The 24,566-nt window shown below is 43.8% G+C and overlaps 2 protein-coding genes and 1 long non-coding RNA gene across 9 annotated transcripts in view; 2 read left to right on the forward strand and 1 right to left on the reverse strand.

The window, feature by feature from the left end:
- Positions 1-6,303, forward strand: part of AIG1 (androgen induced 1) — a 129,847-nt gene extending 123,544 nt beyond the window's left edge. For 4 of the 7 annotated variants that reach the window (XM_075145982.1, XM_075145992.1, XM_075145991.1 and 1 more), the window contains 2 exons: positions 2,277-2,440; positions 5,622-6,303. In XM_075145982.1, coding sequence (XP_075002083.1) covers positions 2,277-2,440; positions 5,622-5,659 — 202 coding nt within the window. In that variant the 3' untranslated portion in view covers positions 5,660-6,303. The other 3 variants (XR_012673009.1, XM_075145983.1, XM_075145984.1) reach the window with 3 other exon arrangements.
- PEX3 (peroxisomal biogenesis factor 3) overlaps positions 1-24,566 on the forward strand; it is a 261,856-nt gene that overhangs the window by 192,673 nt on the left and 44,617 nt on the right. The window lies entirely within an intron of this gene.
- Positions 15,397-16,487, reverse strand: LOC142080510 (uncharacterized). The gene is made up of 2 exons (XR_012673016.1): positions 16,276-16,487; positions 15,397-15,580 (listed from the first exon to the last, which is right to left on the reverse strand). It is a non-coding gene; the product is annotated as an uncharacterized LOC142080510 (long non-coding RNA).

Consider the following 24,566-nt stretch of genomic DNA (forward strand, 5'->3'; position numbering starts at 1 on the left):
AGCTCATTTTAAGGAAGATCAGGGCGGCTGATCAGGTGGGTTTGTGACCGTTGTCTCCCGAGTGGTGCTCGGTACCTCTTGTGCTCAAAGCATGAGTTCTACGGTGTGGCTGCACCGGGGACAGGCGTACAACAGCTACACCGAACAACGCATGAGCAGTATCGCCAAGCAATGAATGGGCTCCTGTGCTGGGCAGCAGAGAGCAGAGTGCATGAGCTGTACTCAAAGACTCTGAACTAACCAGAGATCGCTGACATTCAGGAGCTCATCAGTGACTCACTGGTTGGATTTAGAAAATACTCCCTCTTTCCAGCATAATTGCATTCTAGTAAATGCCACTTCTACTTGGTTCGTGAAGTTGGCTACGTAGGTGCAGTTTAGAAGGTCCCCTGAAAAGTCCCTCTGTAAAGGTGCTTTATAGTGCTGGGCAGTTTCATCACACCAGAGAAAGTAAGTGAAAAAGAAGCACTGGCTTTTTATCAAGCTTTTTCCTTGGAGTTTGTCTTTCATAGAATGATCATAAACCAAAAGCAAATGAAACTGAAAAACGTTAGGCAGTAATAGACACTCCCTGCTAAGCCAACCAGGGAGTAGAGGACATCCCATCTACCCAACTGTCCCATCTTTTTCTTCGATCGAGAGGAACATGGTATCCCCTGTTACCATGGGTTACAAAGGAACCCTTTATTTTTTCACAGATACCTTTATCTTGTCAGGTTAATTCTGGCACAGAAGAATGTTGTGGAAAATAACTGTAAAGTACAGAGATCATCTTCCATATGTGAACTCACTTGGAGAAGGGGTTTTTAATCTGCATTTAGATCGTGCGGATTAATTTACTGACACATGTAAATTCCTACATGAAGTGTCCAACTGTTAAGGTTTTGGCTGTAATAAAAGCTTTCCTAGGGAGGAGGGAAGCTATGACAACCATGTACATTTCCAGGGTGATGGATAATCATTAAACAGGGATTCTGTACTTGCTGTGTGACAGGCATTTATGGTAACAGTTTTGGGTGGACTTCTATGTCTCTGCCCTTCAGGAGCCTATGACTGTTGATCTAGTGATCAAAAGTCTTCCTTAAACAAATAGAAGTATCAGCAAGTGAAGCAAATCATATGGACGTGGAAATCCCCATCAATAATAGTCTGTGCAGCTGCTGAGTCTTCTCTAGCAGTGCTTCACTGTGAGTTTCTCTCTCAAATTGCCAGGTCAGAAAGGAAGAGATTTACATTCTTGTAGAGAGCCCAGCAGCTCACGGGCCCCAGCGTGTCTCCACCGAGCACTTTTCCCGGTTAGCCTCCGTGATGTTTGCTCAGTTGTTTGGCAGCATTTGCCTTTCTTAGTTCCCACCTACTGGAACGTATGGACTCGCTCTGCTCCCTCTGACTTCACCACTCACCACATCAGACCTCAATGCAAAAGCTGTCCCTTCAGAGGGTGTCCACACAGCGAAACCACATATCTGGAGTGCTTCTTCAGGCTGCACTGCCGTAAAGCTGGGGTTAGTGAGAGACAATCTCCACTGTAGCTGAATGCTAAAAATCTCTGTCACCAGCAAACCACCATCATTCCTTTTCCTTTACTGTATATTAGTGTGGAGCTGGGCAGAATTTCACTGATGAGGTGGTTTCTTTTTTTTTTTTTTTTTAATGTTTATCCTACCTAGAGAAAAATGACTAGATCCCAAATAATACCAGGTAACCGAAAGAAAAGGAGGAGCAACCTAAAACACAGGTGCTGAAGAAATTGTTCTCTCAAAAAGAAGCTGAACCATATGTTTCTGGCAAACCCAAAAACTGTAGCAAGGAGAAGCAGCAGAAACACACAAATGAGTACAAAATGAAAGAAGGACATTGCAGAAAGCAGAGCGTTGGGCTGTGTAGAAGAGGCTGGAGAACCCTGAATGCTCTTTGGATAAAGAACCTGCTTGGAACAGAGGGTGCTGCAGTTTCCACGCTGCCGCACGGAACAGGGGTGTGTATTCCTCATAAATATAAATGCAGTAAGGAAATACCTGCCTACATCAGAACATGAAAATTGGCCAACTGCTCATATTAAATTTAAAACAAAGCAGTAAGAATGTGGGCAATCAGTCATAGTTTCATCATTTGTGATGTCTGTTCTGGGTGGATGTCATCCAGGTGCTCCAGTTCAGTTGCAACTTGCAGTCCTTTCAAATAATTGCTTTTCAGTTACAGTAGCTAAGCCTATAGCCCAATCCACTTTAGAAAAACAGGGCTGTAAGAGTCAGTACTTGTTTTTTTTGTTTCAGGGTGTGCTGGATTCACCACGTTACAGGAGTGTGGGTGTACCCGCTTCTTGAGCACCTCAGTCCAGGTGTCAAAATAATCTTTTTCGCAGCTGCTACTGTAATAATTAACATATTCTACTTGGTGGGAGAGGTCCTGAACAACTACATCTGGGATACCCAAAAATGTGAGTATTGTTTTAGGAATATTAACTGATAAAATACACCGTCGGGACTTGAGAATGCTCCCCTGAAAGCTGAGAAGATTTTAGACTGGCTAAAACAAAGGAGAATGACAGCAGTTCCTCTGAAACGTCTTGCTTGCTTGCTCTTTAAAGCAGCCGGATGAACGAAATGGCTGCTGGAGAGCATGATGAGCTATGAATATGTATTCTTTTTTATAACTTCCAATACCAATTTAAGAGCTGTTGGCAATTACCTGAGAGGTTTACAACCCACTTGGTTTACAACCCACTTATTAGCTGATGAACCCATTAAATGCAGCTAGAATAAAGTATCATTCTGTGGGAATGCTGTTAATGGTAAGCTTAGACTTAGAAATAAAAATAGATTCTTTTAGTATTTTCAGGTGTAAGGTGTGTTCTGCTTATAAATTTACTCAAGAAAAATGAATATGTTCATGTCAGTAAAATAATAGGAATGAAAGATCACCTTAGTGTGGGGTAAGCAAACTGTGCAGACTCTACATCATCTACCCTGCCTGGGCCACCCATTGCTGAGTAGAGGAAAAAGGAAAATAAGACAAACACAAGATTAAAAGTAGGTTCCTTTAATCTATGGAAGATGGTTTTCATTTATCAAATTGCCTGAAATAAGCAAACAACATTCATAACTGCCGCAGTGGCAAATCACAACTGGAGTGAAATTCATGTTCGGTGGGAATTCTGTCATTATATTCGTTGGGCCCATAACACGTTGGGACCGTATGACCAGCCTGTATCCCCTTTTGGGAAACTTAGTGTGCACTGGTTAAAACACTGTAAATTCACATGGTAGTTTATTGCACACACAAATCTCTTTTAACAAGTTCTCTAGTACTAGGTAAAACCTAATGCCAGAAGCTCAAAGCAGTTTTACTTGCCATTTGCTCATATTAGCACCCATGTATAAAGTGTCTTTTTGTTTTTGCTGTAGAACCAGCGATCACTGGTCACAGTGTTCAAGTCTGGTTTTCAGTCCTCAGTTTGATGCCACGTTCACAACTATTTAACTTATTTAAGTTAATTCAGGAAAGAAGTTTCTAAAAAAGGCAGCCGCAAGGAATAATCTCACTTGACCTAAGTCCTGTATGAAGAATAATAATGTGGTGAAGAATCACATGTTGTTACCAAGTCCATGAATAAGTAAATGGTGGAAAATCTCCCTCACTATTCCACAGTGTGCATAACTAAATCCCTGGTTCTTGTGGCCCTCCACCCTAGAGGAGCTAACGTCAATGGGGTCATTCTTCCAACCTCTTCCAAGGTTCACCATGGCTGCCTTATCCTCTCCATCATTTCCTTGATTTGGTTGAAGAATATTGATCCAAAGTCCTTTGTGGCTCAAGCACTTGCAAACCAGAAAATGCCATGAGTCACCTGCTGGTTTGCTGTGCTTGAAACACTTTGCATAAACCTAACCTGAAGCGTATGGCAGGCACACCACAAACAGCAGAGATGTAAAATAATGCCAGTCTCTCACCATGCGAGACTTGGGAAAATGTTACTTCAAAACTGTACATTTAAAAGGGGCTTTTGAGCAGTAAGCTTGCAAATTAAAGCAGTCTGCCATGAGAAGATTTCTGGGGTGAGAGAGGGGTGGTTTGGGTTTGGAGGTTTTTTTCCTTTTCCTCTGGAGATGCATTAAATAAAACCTCACTACTGACAAAATGATTTGCAGTTAGTTTTCCCAAGTTAAACCACAAACATGGTAGGCAAGGAAAAATTTGCCCTTTGTACAAGCCAGTGTCTGTCCACAGTTTTGAGGGTATCTGCATTCCTGCCAAACTATTTGATGCATCTGCAGTAGAGTGCTTCAGAAGAAAGGAAAGAGGCTCTTTTAAAAAGGCAAATAAAACAGCTCATTTAAAACTATTGGAAAAGTTCCTTCCAGCAGAAAGCAAAAGACTCAAGATTGGCTCTGGAGCAGCCTTGTAAACCCACTGTAATCTTTTGGACCCAGCCTCTTGTTTTGGTTGTTAAACCTTCAACTGTGGCTCTTCCATTACATTGGTTTGCCAGCAACACCCAGAGCCATTGTACTCGGGCAGCTGGCAACGTGCAGACCCATTTGTTTCCGTGTTGCTTCTTTCAGCAAGGCAGCTTTGCAGTTGTGCTTTCTAACTGCAGATGGGTCTTATTGTTTCCCATATTGGAATTAATTAACTATGTTTCTAAAGTGACTTTCAGTGTACCTACCATCTATGCATATATTGCATTAGCAGGTGATCTTACTTGTGACTGGATTTTCCTCTCGGCATTCTCAAACATTGCTTCTCTTTTGCGTTCAGTCCTCAGAAGTCTTTCTTTTCCAGCATGCAGCAGGCCTGAAAACCTCCAAAAGAAATATTTGTATTTGAGATGTCTGGCAGAGAGGGCTTAGTCAGAAGAACAATACTTTTGTCAGATACCAATAGTAATTCATTGTCCAGGAACAGGCACATGAAATAGCTGAATGTTTCCATTGCCAGAAAAAACACAATCTGCTGCCCAGCCCAGACTTTGCTCAGCATAGAAAAGAGACAAGTCCTGCAGCAAGGATAAGTTCTTTAAGGAGCCCTACGCTCAACTCAGGCCTCCCGATATTACTGAAAGACCTGGCCGTTAGAAGAAGAGAGAGGCGCCGTATCGACAGTAATGGGTTCTTCATTCTCGTACTCTCAAAAAAGGGAGATGTACTTGCAAATATTTAAAAATCCAATGTTGAAATGGAGGGGGGGGGTTAAAGTTATTGAATTCTGAAACATAATTTTACAAACTTGCTTTCAAATAAAGTTGGCTGCTTAGCTTCAGCTATAACAACATCTACTTTAATTTGCTTGTAGGTAAGCAGAGGAGGTGAGGGAACTAACTGTTCCCAGACCCCTGCAGCCATCAAAGGCTGAGCGTGCGGCAGGGGGTTAGGCTGATTTGAAAATGGTCCGGAGGGAGGGCGGGTTGTGCAGTTCATTACTGGACAACCACTGCCATCAGGTGTGCAGATGCTCTTTTCGTTCACAGCAGGTGAGGTAACACATGCAAGAGCATGTGATCAAGCAGGGGAGAAACAACAGCAATAGAGGGAAAAGAAAGATTAATGCATTAGAGTAAGTAAACTCTTCATTTTTATTCATTCAGAGATTTTTAAAAGCTGTTCTCCATATGTTTTCAGGTATTGAAGAAGGAAAAGAAAAGCCAAAATTGGACTGAACAATAGAGGCAACATGGAGGATTGTTTATGGTTCTATGGAAGATTTCTCATCCCCGACAGAGGTTGGCATGGAGAGGAATCTTTTGGAAAGGAGGAAGTTTAATGGGCCCTCTGCTCAGTGCAGGGATATTTTGGGGTTTTTTATGGAGGGAAAATGATTTTAGCTAAGAATAATAATAATGTTTCAACCTCCATTCCTATTTCTCCATGCTTGCATGTGACATACACATATAAGATGTATATTTATCTCCACGGCATTCTCAACGTGCATTTCTTGCATCAAATAAGTCATTAAATCATTAAGTCATTAAATCTTTTCACTTCCACCAAGAAGAACAATGAGTCCATTCTCTGTATTGTTTGAGAAAAGCTTAACCAGATAGCTCTAATATGGGGAAACCAAACAATCCTATATATTTCAAAGTACAGTGTAAAAATGCAGTAGAAGTTAATTGCATGAATGTATCCGAAGAAGAATTCAATCTGACTGAAATATTAATGTAACACTATGTAACAGCTGCCTTAAATCGGTGATGTTAATAGTTTTATCGGTCCAGTAGAATCTTAATTTGCGGTGTTAGACTATCTGAATATGATGCAACTTTTCTTAAATAGGCCTAAATAAAGATAAAATTAAACCTGCGTTTCTGTTTCTTCATGCTGATTCTTGAAATTCTAGATGGATTGATGGCATTTGAATTATATATTTTCAGGTTTTCCAGTGTCAACTGTAGATGATATTATTTCTACATGAGGATTTTTCTTCTTCCTTTCCTAGTACAAGACCTGGTCCTGCATTTTCAAGTTGTAAGTTCTCAATAGATGGGCTGAGCCGTTAGTGTTGTACCAGAGAGAGCATTTAAGCCTTACTTCAGGAAGGCACGTAAGCAAATGTTTGAAGTTAAACATATGCCTGTTTGTATTAGGAATTCAGTTGCAAAATACTAGCGATCGTTTAAACTTGACAGGATTCTATTTAATTATTAGACAATCAAGAAGGAACTCTAGTAGGCAGAAAAATTGTCTAGAATTAAAATGAATGGAATAATTTTCAGCAAGAAATTATTTATAAAAAAGTAACTTTAAGATCCAAATGTCTTGGTATTCACATCACATTTATTCATTAGTGTATTTAGATGTATTTATTTTAACACAAGCAGAGCACTTCAAAGACGTATAATGTTAATGTGTGATTTTTATTAAAGGGATTTCTGCAATTTTAATATGACTTAACCATGTTTCTGCTCTTGAACAGTTCTGGAGGAACTGATCTTGTGCAACTCATGCCTCCACAGTATTTTTTCAAATGTATTTATGTACACACTATCATAGGAAACAGTGCACAAGTTCAACAATGTGCTTTTTGGTTGGTTTCCTTCAAAAATAAGGCTTCTGTGGTGATACTGTCTTTGTGACTGTGTCTGTCTTCTCAATAATTTTTAACTTGATCAGAGTTGCAAAGATTTCAAAGCTAGGCAAGTTACTAGAAAGTTCACGGAAGTAAGTGGCCAGACGACAAAGAAGGAGCTCCTCTGATGGTCCCACAGAGGAAGAGGACAGGACACACAAAACCAGCAGACTTTGGAAGCAAATTAGCTGTAGCCATGTGGCCTTGCATTAGGGATGTTATGTTCCGCTGGACCTGAGCTATGCATTACATATGCAACATGGTTATTCTATGCACAGATAACTAGGGCTTGATTGTAATAGATGGTTGTTGTTGGAGGTGGTAAGATGTCTGTTATTTGCAACAGGCTTTCAAAACTCAGGAAGGAAAGAAAACATGGATTCAGTCATGTTTAGTGAGCTAGGAACTGTTTAAAGTCACTGCTTCTGAAAGCTGTGGTAGTGCATGAAAGTACTGGTGGACAATGAATTTGCTAAGGAATTTGGCTGTACTTTCCAACAGCAGCAGCAGCAGCGGTGACAGACATCGCATTGTGAGAGATTATCAACTGCAGCTTACGGTGGGAAGCCCAAAGCACAAACCCTGTCGACTTGTTTGTCATTTGACAAACTTGCATAACTCATGCTCTGCTGTTAAGCCTAGGACATTTTTGCAATTTTTTTATTTCACGGGGATTGTTTCCTTCAGTGAATTCAAGAATTCATTCTGATGGAAAGAATGTGTTAAATAAAAATAAGAAATGCCAAAATGCCACACAGCTGTACACATTCTGCTAGAGCATACTCTGAACATCTCTACTGTATTTATTTCACCACTCAATGGCTGAGACCTCAAAAACTGGCTGTTGCTGAAAGGATTCCTCTTTCTCAGTAAGTTTTGCACCTGCTCATGATAAGTTTTTCTTCTAATACCATGTCATTTTAGGTGATACTGGAAATGTCGTAAGAATATAAAGAGAACAGAAATATCAGAAATCAGAATTGCATAGCTGAATCCATAGGTATGTGTCCAAGTAAAAGACGACTCCCTTTCAGAGGTACAGCATAGGAACACTTAAAATTGTCATGGCTCATATCTGTGAATTTGTGAATATCCAGCACCTCAAAAAAATAGACTACCAAGCTTAGATCTCAGTTAAGCCCCTGAGGTTGGCAGTGTTAGACAAAGGCAATATATGTGACACAAAACGTGGTAGGTTTCATTTGGTTTGAGGAAATTTATAGTATCCCAAGAAGGTTTGAACTCAATTTGTCTTCTCAGATCTCAAAAAGTTCTCTACCTCCTATGAGCTTTGAATCATCTTATTTAAAGTCAAAAACATTTTAGAGCATTAAATCCAGCCTATGATGTATGAACCATGATATAAATAACTTAGGGGCTTGTGTACCCAGAGAGCACTCTTCTAGACTGTGTTCATTCCCTTTAGAATTACGCAATCCATCATTCTTAAGAAAGATGATGGATGAATGATGACTAAAGTAAAAGTCACTTGTAAGCTTGCCAAATTTCAACCATCTTGGCTGAAATTGTCCCTGAAAGGTATTTCTCTTGGGGGAACTATTTTTTTGGTGGAAAACTTTTTGTCAGAACAGGTCATCTATTTCCAAGTGCAAGTCTATGAAAAAAAAAAATCATGTCTGGAAAACTTTTCTCTATTTTTCTCTTGCTGTGGAGCTAGGTCTTTGGAAAAGGGATAGCATTTATGTTAGTTACACTTCTGAATTTATGAGGAAAATCTATTCATCTTTCTCCAAGTTTTAGAAAAAATATTCTTACACTTCCCTGTAGTGCACAGGTAATTCTCCAAAGTGCTTATCAACTTGTGGCTGAACAGGATTTTCCCTACCGTCCCTGATCTATTGACCTTCTCCAGGCCTGATTACCCAAGACACACACCAGGATGGGGACCCCGACTTTGGTTCCCATGTATTGTCAGTACCTCCCAAAGCTGATGCAAATAAAGCTCCCTAGACCAAATATGGAGGAAGCAAAGCTTTGATGAAAACCTGACGAGAATAGGTTCTAGATGGATAAAGTAAGTGAAAAAACTCTAGCTCTTCCCTTGAGGATTGCAGTAAAATTAAATTAGTAATGTTTGTTCAGTATGTCATAGCTGTAATGATAAACCACACAGAAAACTCTGTGAAGGAATCATTAGTTTTGTTGTCAGAGAAGAATATAGCGTGCAGTAGATAAGGCAGGCTGCCACACCTTGAACCCCAAGGAAAAAAACAAAATACAGTTTCATCATTCAGTGAGCACCATCCATCATGTGTTATGAATGAGGCATAGGAAAAAATACTGTGTGATCATCTAATTAAAGGCAATATCATAATTCATACTCACAAGGGGCCAAATTAAGGTTGAACAGACGACCTCAATTCTGACTTTACCTCACTCTTGAATGCCTGACTTGGCAATCTTAATAATACTCTCTTGACTTAGTATAGAACACAAAAAAGGAGGGATTTTTTTTTTTGAGGCTGGTTAGAAAGTCTAGCCAGAGTTGCCATGGATTTCAGTACGACTGTATCCCCTATTTGGCTTTAGATAGCTCATCTTCACTCTCTGCATGCATTTAGCTACCCTAAAACATACACAGTTCCCATACCACTCTGTTACAAAGAGGTTGCCGTAATTGGCAAACTTTTGCCACAATTTCAAAATTAAATTATTTTAGTCTGTGATATAGCTCGTGTGTGATAAAACCGTAGTTTGCTGTCTCTCCATAGCAACCGTTGCCTTATTTTAATGGAAAATTACAAATATTTTGCCTAATTTTAAGTTGATTCTTTGCTTCTCTGCCCACATGAGTAATATTAGCTAAATTACCACCAGTGCACGTCAAAGCCACTTGGACACTGTGAGAAGACTGAAAAATGGCTAACCATTCCACAGCTCCCACGTGGCAGTTTGTAATGACAGTGTATACGGCATATGTGTCTTAGTTCATTTTTGCTATTGAATTTGCTATTCACAGACTATTTCAAATCCTAACAACAATTTCTTCTTCGCCTTTTATTTTCTGTGAAGATCGGTCGGTCTGCAGGGCTCTGATACACACTTTGGCAGCCTTTGAAGACTCGGATACCATTAGACTGAACACTGAAAGGATTTATAATCTAAAACTTGAGTTATAGTCCTGAAGAGACTGTCAGCCTGAGGTTAGCATCACTGAGGTAGGTTTGGTGTTCCTGCCCTGGGAGTAAAGGAGCAAGCAGTAGGAGATGCGTAGGTGAAGTCACCTCTGAATGCAGTCTTGGAGAAGTTATGCTGCTAATCCTGTCTTTTAATGCTCCCGTGTTTCATGTGAACGGGCAAATGTTGGTGACAGGTATTTTCCATCTGCAGCAGCAAAAGAAAGCTCCTAATCAAAGCGTAATGCACACTAGTAGAAGAGGTCATCTCTGCTAGGGTATCCCAGCTGCTCTGCTCTGCTCCTGTGCCGCTTCACGTGCTGCTGCAGCCAGCCGCTTAAACTGGGGTCACAGGTGTTGTAGAGACGGAAAGAAACCTGGGAGGTTTATTATATACTTGGGCCATTGTGTTTGGCCCAGCCTGTTTGTATGTGTTGTAAAAGCGCAGGTGTCTTCAGTGTGTCTGACCGCAGTATTAAACCTGGGGTTTGACTGCTGCAGCAGTCCCAGGAAAAACAGCAGTTGCAGGTTTGACTGGTCAGCTTTCTACAGTGGCAATGCTGTCTCCTCTTTCTGAGGCAAGAGGAGCAAAGGGTAAATGAAATTAGCCTGGAAAGTAAAAAGATCTAGCTGTTGACATCTGTTTAGTAAAGTACTTAGGCACATGCTGAACTCTAAACGCACGCACAAGTGCTTTTCAGCTTGAATGAGGGGGCAAGTGGACTTGCAGGTGGGACGCCTTCTGTAGTGCTTCTAATGATGTAATGAAATGAAAGAGCTTTTTGTGCTTAGAGTGAAAATAGGTCTTTTGCGCCTAGTGACTTCCTCTTACGTGTATTATTAAGTAATTGTAAGAACAGAACTGTCCAATTTACAGACCATAAACATCAAATATATTTAACATATATTCTCCAAAATAAGCAATTTTATTTTTATCAAAAATGCGCTGTTTTGTTCAAGTAACAGATGGAAATCAACGGATTTTAATGTAACCCAGAAGAGCAAGTTGTAGCCTTACTCCCTTAAGTGCCCTTTTCTTGTTCAGACCACAGCTGTAAAGGGATTTGAACCTCAACACAATAAATGCCAGTACAGAAATTTGAAAGGTAGGCCACAGACTTCGTGGCCCACTGGAGGAGGTATCTGCTGTTCCTTAGAGCTGTGTAAAATGAGACAGAAGTAAAATAGCATCTTTTTCATATAATTCGTATTGTAGCTAGTCATGGTGTCCAAGTTCAGCATTTTATATATTGCTTGTGTATTAAAAAGTAAACATCTACTGTTAGGCTGGAGAAGTATCTCCGCAGTGTGCATTCTAAATATAGAGATTGCTGTGGTACAGTCAGTACTAGGACATAATATCTCTTTGCTTTTTTAATATGCAGATGCTAGTCCCCACTGTAGGTGTATTATGTACAAAAAAGTTAAACACACACATGCATACAGAGATACATATACACACATACACGTATACATACAGCCACACATGATCTTCTGTAGAAAAAAATAATGACGGTCAGAGGTTAAATGGCAGTTACTTGCTTAACATGGAAAAAAAACAGGCACTGTGAAAGGTATCATTCTTGACAAGGGCAGTAATTCCACCATTACTCCAAACTGGCAGCTCCTTCTGCTCCCACTTTTCCCCTGGGAGTAAGGCTGGTGAGCTGCCGGCCATCCTGCCCACAGCAATAAGGACGATCTGCAGCTGCAGTACTTTGCAGTACTGCATTTCTGGATGTTTAGCTTTGCAGGCGGAGCAGTGCCTGGCTAGATTTCTACATATAATCATCTTAGCTTATTTACTATGTAAAATAAAATAAATTGTTCTTATTTAATAATGGTTCCCAATTTGGCTTCTAAGTTTACACTTGACAGATGTAATGGGATAAAAGAGGGGGAGGTCACCCCTCTTCTGCTACTAGTTCTAAGCTGCAAACCATTTTCTCTAGAGGTGGCTTAACAGAACAGGAGTGTTATTAGTCATAGAGTAGGAAGAGGCAATTAAGCGCACAATATTTAGAGAGGCAGCAAAAATTATGATAATGGGGGACCTTAACTACCTGTACATAGTCTGGCCAAGAATCACCACGGGACAAGTAATAAAGAAGCAATTTTATGAATGGTTATTTCTTGGAATGAGCAGCTGTGGAGTATACAAAGGCAGGGTGGGCTCTCAAAGCTGGGTGAAGCTCGGGAGCTCGTTGGAGATGTAATCCCAGCTGAACCATTAAGCAATACTGACCACAACATAATTACATCCACCCTGTAAGGTGGTAAGGTACCAAAGCTTTGTACAGTGACCCTAAACACTGGAAAGGAGCGGTGGGGAGAAAGATATAAAAAGCTGTCACCATCTGAAGGTGACTTGCCTCCAGCAGACCATTATACAAAGGCACAGGCAGGAACATTCTGCAGCGGGCACTCATGAGGCAGCTTTGGGGAGCCATGCAAGAAAGACGATGACCAAGAGAAGATAAACTAACCTGGTTAGAAAAATCACCTCACTTAGGTGTAGCCCACAGCCAGGTGCATCTCCAATCCAGAGAGAAGCACTCAGTCAAAGTGGGTTTTGGTGTCTCTATGCCAAGGCCATAGAGTTATGTAGGATTTTGAGCCCATTCCTTGGAGAAGGAGGTACAGAGGCCAACCCTTATATAGAAATGGTGCCATAGGCATCCTGCCAAGGACACCACAGCGTGTAAAATCCCAGGTCTGAGCAAAAAATACGTAGGCATGTGACAGTATATTGTGATACTTTTAATGTCAGAACCACTGGTGGGATAGGCATAGTTAGAGGCATATATATGTAGTGGTATGGTTCTAGTGTTACAGAGTTTTTGAAGGGAGCCACAATACTGAATAGGCAGTAAGCTTAGGAAGAGGTCCACTGGATGGCCTGTGATACGATTAAATCAAGAACACTTCTAAAGACAAGTACCTGGCTGCCACTGCTGTCAGGGTGGCAAAGGTGGTTTTACTGCACAGTGTTGCAGCATCCCGTTTGTATTGGCCCACAGCTTAGCCCTGTGTAATATATGGTACTTTTCCTTCAGGGGGAAGTCCACATAGCCCAAGCCATCGCAGGGGTTAGACGGACCTTGGCTGCAAACACACAGAGTATTCTGCTCTGCTTGTGAACTCTGCTCCCGCATAGGGCGACATATATATCGACATGTGCCATAGGTATGGTTGGCATGTGTGTCTGGAGATTTCAGACTAACTCAAAGCAAAAAAAAAAAAAACAACAAAAGAAAAAAGATGTAAGGCTTTGTTTAATAGAGCATTAATTATGCACGTACTGGAAGATTCCTAGTTCCTTTCAACACTTTTATGCAGAATTTAGATTCTGCTGGATATACTTAATTTTTTAAAACCCTCTACATTTTGCAGTTTACACATTTGCATAGCGTAGGACTACTGTCAGGAACATATATCTGCAGATCTGGGGCATGAGCTGTTCTCATCATTTCAGTGGGATGGAGAAGAGAAAACAGTTCAAAGGAGGAGGGTGGGGGAAGGGAAGCATTTCCATATTTTTTTTAAGGAACCATAAAGACACACAGGCAAGTGTGTCAATCATGAGACATAGTTCTCTCTTTAATATTGTCAGGAATACAAAAGTTCATAGAGCACATGTGTGAGAGGGTGCTGCGCTGCCTTGACTACATGATCTGCATGATACATGTCAGAAGATGGGAATGTTGCTATGGCAATTCTTCCCTTTCCTGAATACTAAGTTGACGAAGCTGCCAGTCCACAATCAGGCAGGCTCACTTATGAACTTGCCTGCTTGGAGATACTAAGTACTATTTATAGTTTCTCTTGAAAGGAGACAACGTTGTTTTCTGCCGTGGCCTCTTAAGGCCCCGTGCCCCAGTCCTCCTATACTCCCAAGGTTTCTGTGATTTGGAACCTGCTGAAGGCAGAGATTTAACTCTTGGGGTTTTCCCTCATCTTATACAGTGTCCTTCAATTTCCAACTTGCTAAGAAGGCAACAGACAGATGGGTCTTTCTGCATTTCCAAAAGTCATCTTGCTGTTTTATAAAGTTCTGGATCAAGTAATCCATAAATCTTTACTTTCAATCTGCAGAGGAGTAGTCTGCTCCCATTTACATTTCCCCCTGGCAGGACAGTGAGAGAGGGGCTGGAAGCCTGTTGGTTCCCCCTACCAACTTTTTAGCTGGGCGACCCTTAGAGCCCATCCTGTCCTTGCTTGTACTATCAAGCCTTTCCCACTGTACTGTGTGGGTAAGATATGCCTTTACCACTGGTTCTCCTAATTACACCATTGACTTCCCTTAGAAAAAATACTCCGGTTTGCTTCCTGCCCTAAAAATTTATATAGGACTGCTTTGTGGAACCAAAGCAACTGGCAGCTCTATTGCAGAAGCGACAAACTTCAGGAGATGCAGAGATTCCTGTATTACAGTGTTTCCCATTGTCCAGGTTGTATCATATTTTCTAGTAGCAGGCTCCGATTTCAGTTATTTTCCTTTTATCTAACTTTCATTTTGTAGACTGGAATATTCCCTGCTAGGAAAATTCTACATGTTTGATTCAGGCTAAATACTGGGGGGGAAATTTTCTAAGATGGCTCAGGCACTCCAAAAATGAAGGTAAGGAAAAATAGTCTGTATTGTCCGTACTAAAAAAAGTTCCTTCAAATTAGTTGATCACATTGTTTTTATTTGGAGCTTTTTTCTTTTTTTTTTGGTCAGGATGGATACTGCTCTAAGGAACTGTGAAGGGAGGGAAGATGTAAAAGCCTCATCTGATGCGCCATAAATGAGGCAGGACAGCATAGGAAGAGAAAGAGGGGGAATCTGAAGGTTGCTCTGCCAACTGGATGCTCTGCTTACATGTATGATGCTGGGCGAGTTACTTAATTTTACCACTTCACAGTTGACCAGTAACTTTTTTTATAGTTTGAGATGTTTATTTAGCACCTCCCATGGGCTCTAAAAGTACTAAAACAAATGAGTTCTGCAAGAGCAAATGAGCAAGGCAAAAGGTATGACTGAAAATTATGGCAATCTATATACCAAATCACTCCAATACCCACCTCAAACAGAGAATGTACCCTGCATATGGATTTATTTGATGCTTCAGTGTCCAGTTATAGAGTAACAAAGCCAACAGAAAATATAACAAGCTGTCATGGGGAGAAACGTGACCAAACAGCAATAAAAGAAATTTTATGTCATTTAATATGTGTGCACAAATTCCAGTAAGAGCTACCGAACTCTCTCAGACAAGTCACAAGTTGGTGTAGATGAAGAGGCATCCGCAAATACAGGACATCTTTGGAAACGGCAGGAGCAGGTGCTCTCCAGAGAAATGCGCCTTCCTGATGTAGCATTCATTTGTTCTCTGTAGGAACAAGAAATAAATGGAATGCGTATGCAGGCATAATTTAGACCCCCCAAAAAATCTCACTGACTTAATTATTTATTTTGTGTCTGGTTTCTATTGCGCTCATCAAGAGAGAATTGCTCAGTCCAGCTGGTCTGAGGTTTTTGATACCCATCTGACTCAGGGGCAGAACTTCAAACCACAGCAGCCAGTATAGAGACATCAAAAGTTTCCACAGTGCAAAGGACATGAGTGAAAAGCATTTACTTGTTCAGCGGGATTAACACAGAGAGGACGCTTAGCAGTTTGCAAGCACCAGACTTAGGATTCTTAAACTACGCTCTTTCTTCTTTACTTTCCATCTGAGCTCATTTTGTTTCCAGAGATTTAAAGGACAAACTTGAGAAGCCACCCCTGCTGCAGGTACTTTCCGTGTTTCTGAGGGAGCAGGCCAAGAAAAACAGCAGATGAAGATAATTTTCCTACAGTGTTCCGCACCAGCTAGAAAAGATGATGAACTGCAGCAGAAAATTTGCTGACAATTTTAGTATACTGTGCAGCTCACCCTGCTGAAGAGGGACCCACACACGCTGCTCTCTGATGGGCAGCGTCGCCATGCCTCCGGGTGCTGCAGCTTACCCAGAGCAGGTGTGCATGTTGTGTCCGGAAGGACTGAAAAGCTTAGATTTCTCTGTTCAAAGAGCGGCTTTTACCTCGTGCTGCCAAAAGCTGTCTGTGACCGTGAGGCATCGTCTGGGACGTGACCATGAGAGCTTCCTTGGCTGCGCTGTTTGCAGGCTGCCTGCCTCTAGTGACCGCAGCACTACCCCTTTGCTTTCCCCACAGAAGCCGAGAATCACTTGCCCATCTCTGGAAGAGCTCCTCAGCATTCACAGCCATGAAAAACCACAAGAGCTGGAGTAAAACAAGATTTATTCAGAAACAGGGTGTGAATCCAATTAGAGCAAAATAAACAGTCTACATGACACATTTCTTTCTCAGCCCTGCAGAAGCTAATCTAGCCAATCCCTTTGTGTTGTAACAGGAAAATAATCGATACCTTACAACTCTGCAGCCAGTATCAGAGGACACAGGCAGCAAACACCAGCTGACCGGGCCTCCAGCCCACCCAGCTCTGCGTTTGTCACTGTGAGCCAGCAGCTGCCTCTAGTGTGTCCTCAAACTTTCTGCCATGGTGCCTACACGCAAGCACTGACCTGGGTCCGCATCTCATTTTCTTATTCCCAAATAAGCATTCTGCTTTGCTGCCGTGATGCGAGTTTCATAAATAAGAAGATGTTCTGGGAAAAAGATCTTCCTGTGTGCCCTCGAGAGGAGACAGTCGTTTCTTTCGGCAAGCGTGGCGTTCGCACAGGCTGCACTGACATCCTGTGGTTCGATTTCCCCGCCTGGAAGGAGCGCGAAGGGACAGCTTCTCACCCATCGCCTGTCCCCTCCGCGTCCCCCCTCTGCTCCCTGCGGGTCACCGATGCCCCATCCAAACCCTCCGGCGCTGGCCCTGGGAGGGGAAGAGCCGCCTGCCCCCTCGGTGGCTCCAGCCCCAGCTCCTGCCCACCGCGCCAGGCTGGCAGCGTCCCGGGACCTGACCTCACGGCAGCCCCGCTCGCCCAGACACCCCCGGCCTGGGGAGCGAGCGAGCATCTCCCCACCGCCTTTGCGGCGTCCTCCGAATCACTGCCCACAGCAGCAGGGCTGGGCGAGGATGAGCTGGGTGGGGTGTTGCTGGAAGGGCAGGGGCTTTTTTAAGGGCAAACTGATAAAAATCCCCCATACGCCCCCAGCCTCTGCCCGCCGGGACTCCAGGTAGAGCCCGGACGGCACTCGCCGCACGCACTCACAGCGCCGAGCCCTGCCACGGGGAGCCCAGGGTCTGCAGCGAGCCGCGTCCCCCAGCCCGGGCTCAGACACTACGCGAAATAGCACCCAGCCCCATCAGCAGTCGAGTTTAATTTTACCTTCCCCCGGGGAATAGCGTTAATCTGTAACTTTTTAGGCATCACTCGATCAGCTGAATAACAGCTATTAGCTTTGGACTCTAGGCATTTTTATGAGATATTAGTTCCAGGGCTTGTGGTTTGGCATAGAAAGCATATTATTCACACACAAAACAACTGCATTAAAATAACATTAGGAATCTGGCCTAAACTGACAAAACCTAGGAAACTCAGAATTCAGGCTGAAAGTATGTCCTTAACTCACCCACCGCGTGCCTGGTACGGCAGCTCGGGCGGTACGTCGGACCCGCTGGCTGCGGCCCCTGCCGCCTCCGGCTGAGCCGTGCCCCCCTCCCCGCTTCCAGGGAGGAAACGGGGCTGCACCTCGACGGACCGCGGTCCCACCGCCCCCGGGGAGCAACGACCCGCCCTTGTGCCGCGGAGTCCTTGTTCGGTCAGACGTTTGGGACTTCAGTGTAACGCAGCTCTTTCCTGTGCGTCTCTACTTACAGAGCCGGGTTTCCTCCCCTGTCACCATGGTCAGAGCGAAAACTGCTAAGAAAGCAAGGCAGGCTGAGGAGGAATTTGTCCGGTGCGTGGTCAGGGGTGAGACATGAGCCGGATGAGCAAATCCACGTGGTGCCTGGCTTTGACCTGCCCTTGATTTGCTTTGATTGATCAAAGCACCGCAGCCGGAATGAAATGCAGCTGGGGCAGTGGCTGCCGGCTCACGCCGGGGAGGGCGCGCAGCCGCGGGGGCTGGCTGGAGGTAACGCCAGCCCCGAGAGAAGCAGACGGGCCTTCCTGAAACCCGCCGGGGGAAAATCCCTGGCCCAGAAAACACCTTCTAATGTTCACTTTGTGGATTGCCTTACTGCGAGGAGACCGAGGCCAAGAAGCAATGCGGGGACACAGGTCACAGGAGCCGCGGGGAGGAGGGGAGCTCCTGCACCAGCTACGCCGAAGGGCTTCCCTTTCACAGGGCCTTCCTGCAGAGGAAACCACGCTGCGCATCGAGAAATTTGTGTCATAGCATCCAGTGGCTGAAAAATGAAGGAGCGTCCCCCAAAAGGGTCATGCAGTGGCTCAAAAAGCAGCAGTGCTGGGGGCACTCCCAGTCCAAACATCTGCTGTGCTCCCATTTTTCTCCCAAAGCCCTGCCCTTGATCACGGGACACAAGCATCAAAATGCTCATCTGGCCACTGGCTTTCCGGAAGCTGTATCTGAGCTTTGGAAAAGGTGATCCCAGCTGCAGCATGTTCGCTGCAAAAGCAAACAAACAAAAGCAGCAGCCTCGGTGGTATCACAGCTCGCATCCTCCAAGAGAAGAATCACCACAGGCCCCTGGGAAGGACCAACCTGCCCACTCCTCGTGGCAGACTGGCATGGCCCATTTTAAGATTTTCTTTTTCCTCTATGGCCTCCAGATTGCAGTTAAATCAGCTCCTCTAAAAACATGTTTGAAAAGAGCTTCACCTCTGCTCTACCCGTTCCTTTTATTTATAAGCTCTGCCATTTTGTAGGAAACAACCCAAGATGTTCATGCAGGAGGCATCTCTCAAGAATAAACCACATTAAAGGAAAAAAAAAACAAACCAGAAGGTAGCAGAGCTACCCATTACCCTTTAGCAGCCAAAAGAAAAAAAATAATTGTGTTCAAATTGCAAGGTTGTCACGCTGCTCAGTAAAAAGGGGTGCACCTTAACCATATTGGGTGTGATTTTTTTCTCTCAGTGAGGTGAGAAAGACATTTGCTATTCCCATCTTGGAAGCAAAACAAATAGAATAATTATTTCCTTTCCCAGCAAAGGCAAATGCAGTTGAACTTAGCTCTGTGCTTTTTACTTGTGTGCCATAAACCAACACATTCCCTCGCTGGCTGGCATTTGCAACAGACCACAAACACAGTACTACACCTGGCACCAAATTTGTGTTTCAGGTCAGAATTGAGACGTTCTGGTGATAAGATGAAGGATGATTGTTCTCTGGACTCCCTGTCCCAGAAACGCTGTAGCTAAATTTACCATAGAATAATTCCAGTTTAATTCTTAGGAGATCTTTTAATGAAAAATAAATGCTTCTTTTGTTGTGGAACCATTCTCCAAACATAATTTGGGACCCCAGCAACAGGCTTCCTTGGTCTTCTTTTAAAGTTGCTGTGAGTCTCCGTGTCTCTCGGAGTACAGCCGGCACCATGGGTACTCACTGCCTCTGAAAGACAGGTCTGAAATGAGTGGGCGCTGCATGACGTATGGTCTGTGTCCACAACGTGCAAGTGATTACCATGTATGAATAGACCCTAATCCTCTGCCGTGCTCCCTAAAGAAAAAAAGCGTAGCCTAAAAATAGCAAAATCTCCTCCATATTGGGCCCACCTTGTGCCACAGAGCCAACGTGACCTGTTACAGAGCAAACACCCCTGCCTTCCACGTCCCGCGGCTGCAAGGTGCTGTTCGGTGCGGTGCCTCCCCTGCACACGAGCATACGCTCGTCCTTCGGATTTCATGCGACAGACCTTTGGAGCTGTGCCAGCGGGTTTCTGTGGGATGGAAAGTACATGCAGATGTACACATATATGCAGTGCATTTACAGAAAATGATGGAAAATAGGTCTGGATGGGTTTTCAGGGGCCACCTGGAAGGATCTGTTATCTCACCCATATACATCTGCAATCCCCACAAATAAGTTTTTACCAGAAAATGAAAAGAGGTTGAGACGCCAGGTGCGTGCATCTTATCAAGCAGACTGTGCCCCTTCAAAAGTGTGGTTTAAATGGCAGGTGATTTTTTCCATATTAAGGAAGGTTTAAGAATGACTGACAAGATCTGCTTTTGCAGATCTTATTTCTGCCAATCAAATTACTGAGGACAAGAGTGAATAGTGCATATTTAGAAAATGTATTTTTAAAATTGGGCTTTGACTGAACAGTAACTTCATGAGACAGCGAAGCCTCCCATTCCCAACCAGCTGTGACGGAAATACAGCAAACGAAACAGGAAAAAAAAGGCATAATAAAGAAACAAAGCTATAAAATAAAAAGGCAGTTTTGCCAGATGTGCAGCAGCACCCTACACCCTCTTCTCAGGCTTGGGATCAAAGCTGCTCGTATCCAAGGGCTCTGATTAACCCTTTCCTCCCTCCCTGGCTACCACCCACATCTCAGCTCTTCATCAGTCCCCTCCCTCTTCATCTGCTCTTACTGCCAGGTGGTCTGGCATTCCCTTATCACAGCCTCAAAGGACTTCGCGGTATGGGGGATTGGAAAAACAAACCAAATTCTCCTCCTGAGCCAGGCAGGTAGGTCCCCAGGTGCCTGTCCTCATTACAGAGATTGCTTTGGGAGCTGGATCCAGCTGGCAAAGGTTTCTCATTAGGATGGCAAGGATGAAGATGTGAAGCTGGAAAGAAACTATGTAGTTGTGGAGCAGAGGTGGCCTTGAGGCTGGGGTTAGAGAGGTGGTGGTGGTAAGACTTTTTTATTTTATTTTTATTTTAACTTAGCATTGTGGGATTCTGTTAATCATGAAAGTGGTAGCATTTGGGGAGTGTTCAGGTTTGTTTGGATTTCCCCCCTCCACCTCCCCTGCTCTAAAGATGTTATAATCTTGCAAGTGTTAATTTTGACTAGTTCTAGCATAGACTTGGGACAGGAAAAAGCCTGTTTTAGGGCTGCTTGAGTCTGGATCTTGTGCAATGTGTGGGAGTTGTGCTCCAGCTATTTTTCTGGTAAGTATATGAGGAAAGGCAGGGAGAGTGGGCAGAGCTCAGACTCTGCTTATTTTTGTGCTAGCAAACAGCATAGGTCTGGTAAAGGAAAAAGGATTTAAAATGTTGAGCTGACAAGTTAAAGCCTTGGGCAGCTCCTGACAGCATTTTCTCTCTTAGAAATATCACAGGCATATGAGAAGGTGGTTGAGAACATGGGCTGCTGCTACTGCCCTTTTGACTGGAAAGAGTAGATACCAATAGAATAAAAATAGGAGAAAGAAATTAGATACAGGACAATTGCAGAAGCTTTAGGGATCTCAGAGTCCTTGTATTTCGGGTCTGTCAGACTGGCAGAAGCTCTGTCTCTTTTAGTATGGTTAGCCAGTCCTGTATATGATAGCCCACCTGTGCGGCTGCTAAGAAGCTTTTACAAAATGCACTTTATGTGGCTGGTTATAACCTCTGCAGTGCTCTTACAATGGCACAATATTTACTTTTGGAATTGTTGGGCCGGGTGGACCATTACGCGTTCAGCCATGCGCCTTCCCAGCAGTGGGTAAGGCGTGTGTTTGCACATCCAAGGAAGCTTTGCTTGGAGTGCAACTCCACCGTGATTGTTTCAGTGGCTTCTCTCCCCCTTGACTCTGTGTGCAGAAGGAGAGGTGTTCTGGGTAACTCGGCCAAAAATGACCCAGCTCTGCTCTACATAAGTTTCAAAGGATCAATAAGTTTAACAGCTGCACTTATTTAGTGGTAAATGGTGATAAACACTAGCTGAGGTAGCTATCGTCTGTTAAGACAACATCCCTGTGTCTGTTGGCTCCTGTTGTCTCTTATTCTGCTGTTTGCACTGATGGCATCTGCCACATCCAGTGTTGTCTCGGTGCCAGCTGACCGTGTGATCTAGCCATCCGATTGCTTTTCAGTGATAAATTGCTATATCTGCTGCTGGCTGCATATGGCAGGTCAGTAACATTGCCTGGTTGCTTGTGGTGAATCTGCATTGCAGCTGCTGTTTTCTAAAGAATGTACCTGAGAAGAGGAGATTTAAGAAAAAAGGGAGGGGGGGGAACCCCACACACAAATGAATAATATTGGGGAAAAACTAGAGGAGTCTTTTTGTCCTCAGCTCTGTAGCCTCGTTCAGCTGAGGGCATAGGAAAGCTGGGCAAACCCAAATGAACTGCCAAACTTCAAAATTAGCCCACCTCATCCATCCCTATTTCCTTTCATTGCAGGGAGGTTGGAAATCTCCATGAAGAAAAAATTATGATCATTGAGTCACTCCAATAGCTGTGATCCTGGCTGCCTGCCCCTGCCAGCCTCTACGCAACTTGTGTGCTAATGTTTGGATTTTAGTGGTGGGAAACGAATGTCAGTCTGTTCTCTCTTCATGCACCATTGGGCTGTGCTTATGGTCGCTCTTGGCAGCACCAAATGATTAAACAGATGAAACCATCGGTCTTTTTATTTCCAAACATTAACCTAACTGCTAATAAAGCACTAGCCGTGTCATCCTTATGGACACTGCAGAGCTGAGTCACATTAAAAACAGGATCTGAATGTTGGAAAAAATGCCTTGTGCTTCTTTCCTGCGCTGAGAGGGCAATACCTCTCTGGGCGCAGAGCTTTGCCGTGGGGCTGTAGCGCAAGAGCTGCGTGGGGAAGCGGGCTGGGCTGGGCTGAGGAAAGCAAGGAGGCTGTGACCTGCACGCTTCGGCGTGGGCGCAGTGGGCTGCTGTGCCCCGGGTGGGTGGGTGGCTGCATCCCTGCCCCTTCTCCTCGCCCTCCCAGCGCTCAGCAGGGATCTCCTCTCAGCCCCCCAGGGCGGGTGGGGAAGGCTTGTCAGGCCCCCAGGCAGAGGAAATGGAGTGATTCTCCCTCGGTGGACTTTGCCCTCGGTGGCTGAAGATACTTTTCCCCAAACATCCCCAGCGAAACTGGAGGGGTTTTGTAAATTCATTATGTCACTGAGGAATCTTTTTAATCAGCTGCCTTTCCCTGGAGGTGTTTTACACTTAATGAGAGACATGATGGAAGGAATCAAAATTGGTTTACGAGAGTTTAGCCTCAAACCCCCCAGCTGATGTATTACTGAGCTTGCTGTAATTTAGAGGCGCAAACAGAGACACCGAGCAGCTGACCCCGTCTGCGCAGGTCAGTGGCAGAGGCAAGATTTGAAGCCTTCAGCTCTGTATTGCATCGTTCCTTTCCTAGGCGTTATCACAATGAATAGCAAAAGTCTCGGTGTTACCAGGAGCCTGACCTGTGCTCCTGGTGCAACTTGGCAAGCACTCTTATTCCCCAGTGCATTTTGCCGGTTACACAGTAAGGCATATCCTAATTTAGCTTATTTATATATGAATATACTGATTCAAAAAGCAGCCAAATGAGAAACATTGCATATATGTGAGAAGGAACTTTGTGAACTAGATAAATAGTGGGACCGTGGAGCTAGACTATGGAGTAGTTTCAAGTTTAGGTTCAAAAACCGTTATAAAAAACTTTGCCTGTAAAGTTACCATAGAAAAAAAGAGCAGTTAGTTGTTTTCTCTGCTTGCTCGCTTCCCCCAGTTGCCCATGCTACACCTAGTCCTTTCAATTAACTTGTACCCTGCCTTCTTAGTGTGATGGGACGGGCTGATATAGCAGCAGCTTTCCCACTACCAAGTTATGTGTAGAGGTGCAAGGTCCTCAGGAAATCTCGCTCTGAAGGACTCTCTGTGGACCTGTCCATGATGTTGTGCCCTTAGAAACCTGTGAAGTATTTTATTACTGTAAAATAATTCCCATGCCAGTATCTCATTAGCCTTCACCTTTTAGCTTTTTAATTTTTTTTTCCTGAATAAATAAAGACTGAACTATTTGGAAGTGGATTTTCCTGCAGCGTAATTGCTGTGCTAGCAACAGCCGAGTGTTTCCCACAGAGCAGGGGATCATCATGCTCTGCCGGGAGGGGGAGGGTGGTTTGTTCGGTCCTCTCGAGCTCGCTGCAGAGACAGGCTCTTCCTGATACCGCCCTGGAAGCTGGGAAGAGACCAGCACCCATTGCCCTTCAAGAGGCTTTCAGAGATAGCCAAAACTGAAAATCTTTGAACTGGCTGGCTCCTTTTTGACCCACTCTGGGTCCCAGCAGTCTTAGCGTTGAGCTGTTTTGTGTTGTGAAGATACTGTCCAAAATCACACCCCAGAATCATGTTTATTGAAAGAAGTGTGATTTTGCAAGGATGAATCTATTCATTTACCTGCCAAAGCACCTGTGATAGGTCTTTTCTCTGTGGAGTTCTATTAAAAACTAGTGGTTTATTACTCATTTTTTTATAGTTTATGATACACTTCT

The sequence above is a fragment of the Calonectris borealis genome, chromosome 3 (genome assembly GCF_964195595.1).
Source record: "Calonectris borealis chromosome 3, bCalBor7.hap1.2, whole genome shotgun sequence".
Taxonomy (NCBI): Eukaryota; Metazoa; Chordata; class Aves; order Procellariiformes; family Procellariidae; genus Calonectris; species Calonectris borealis.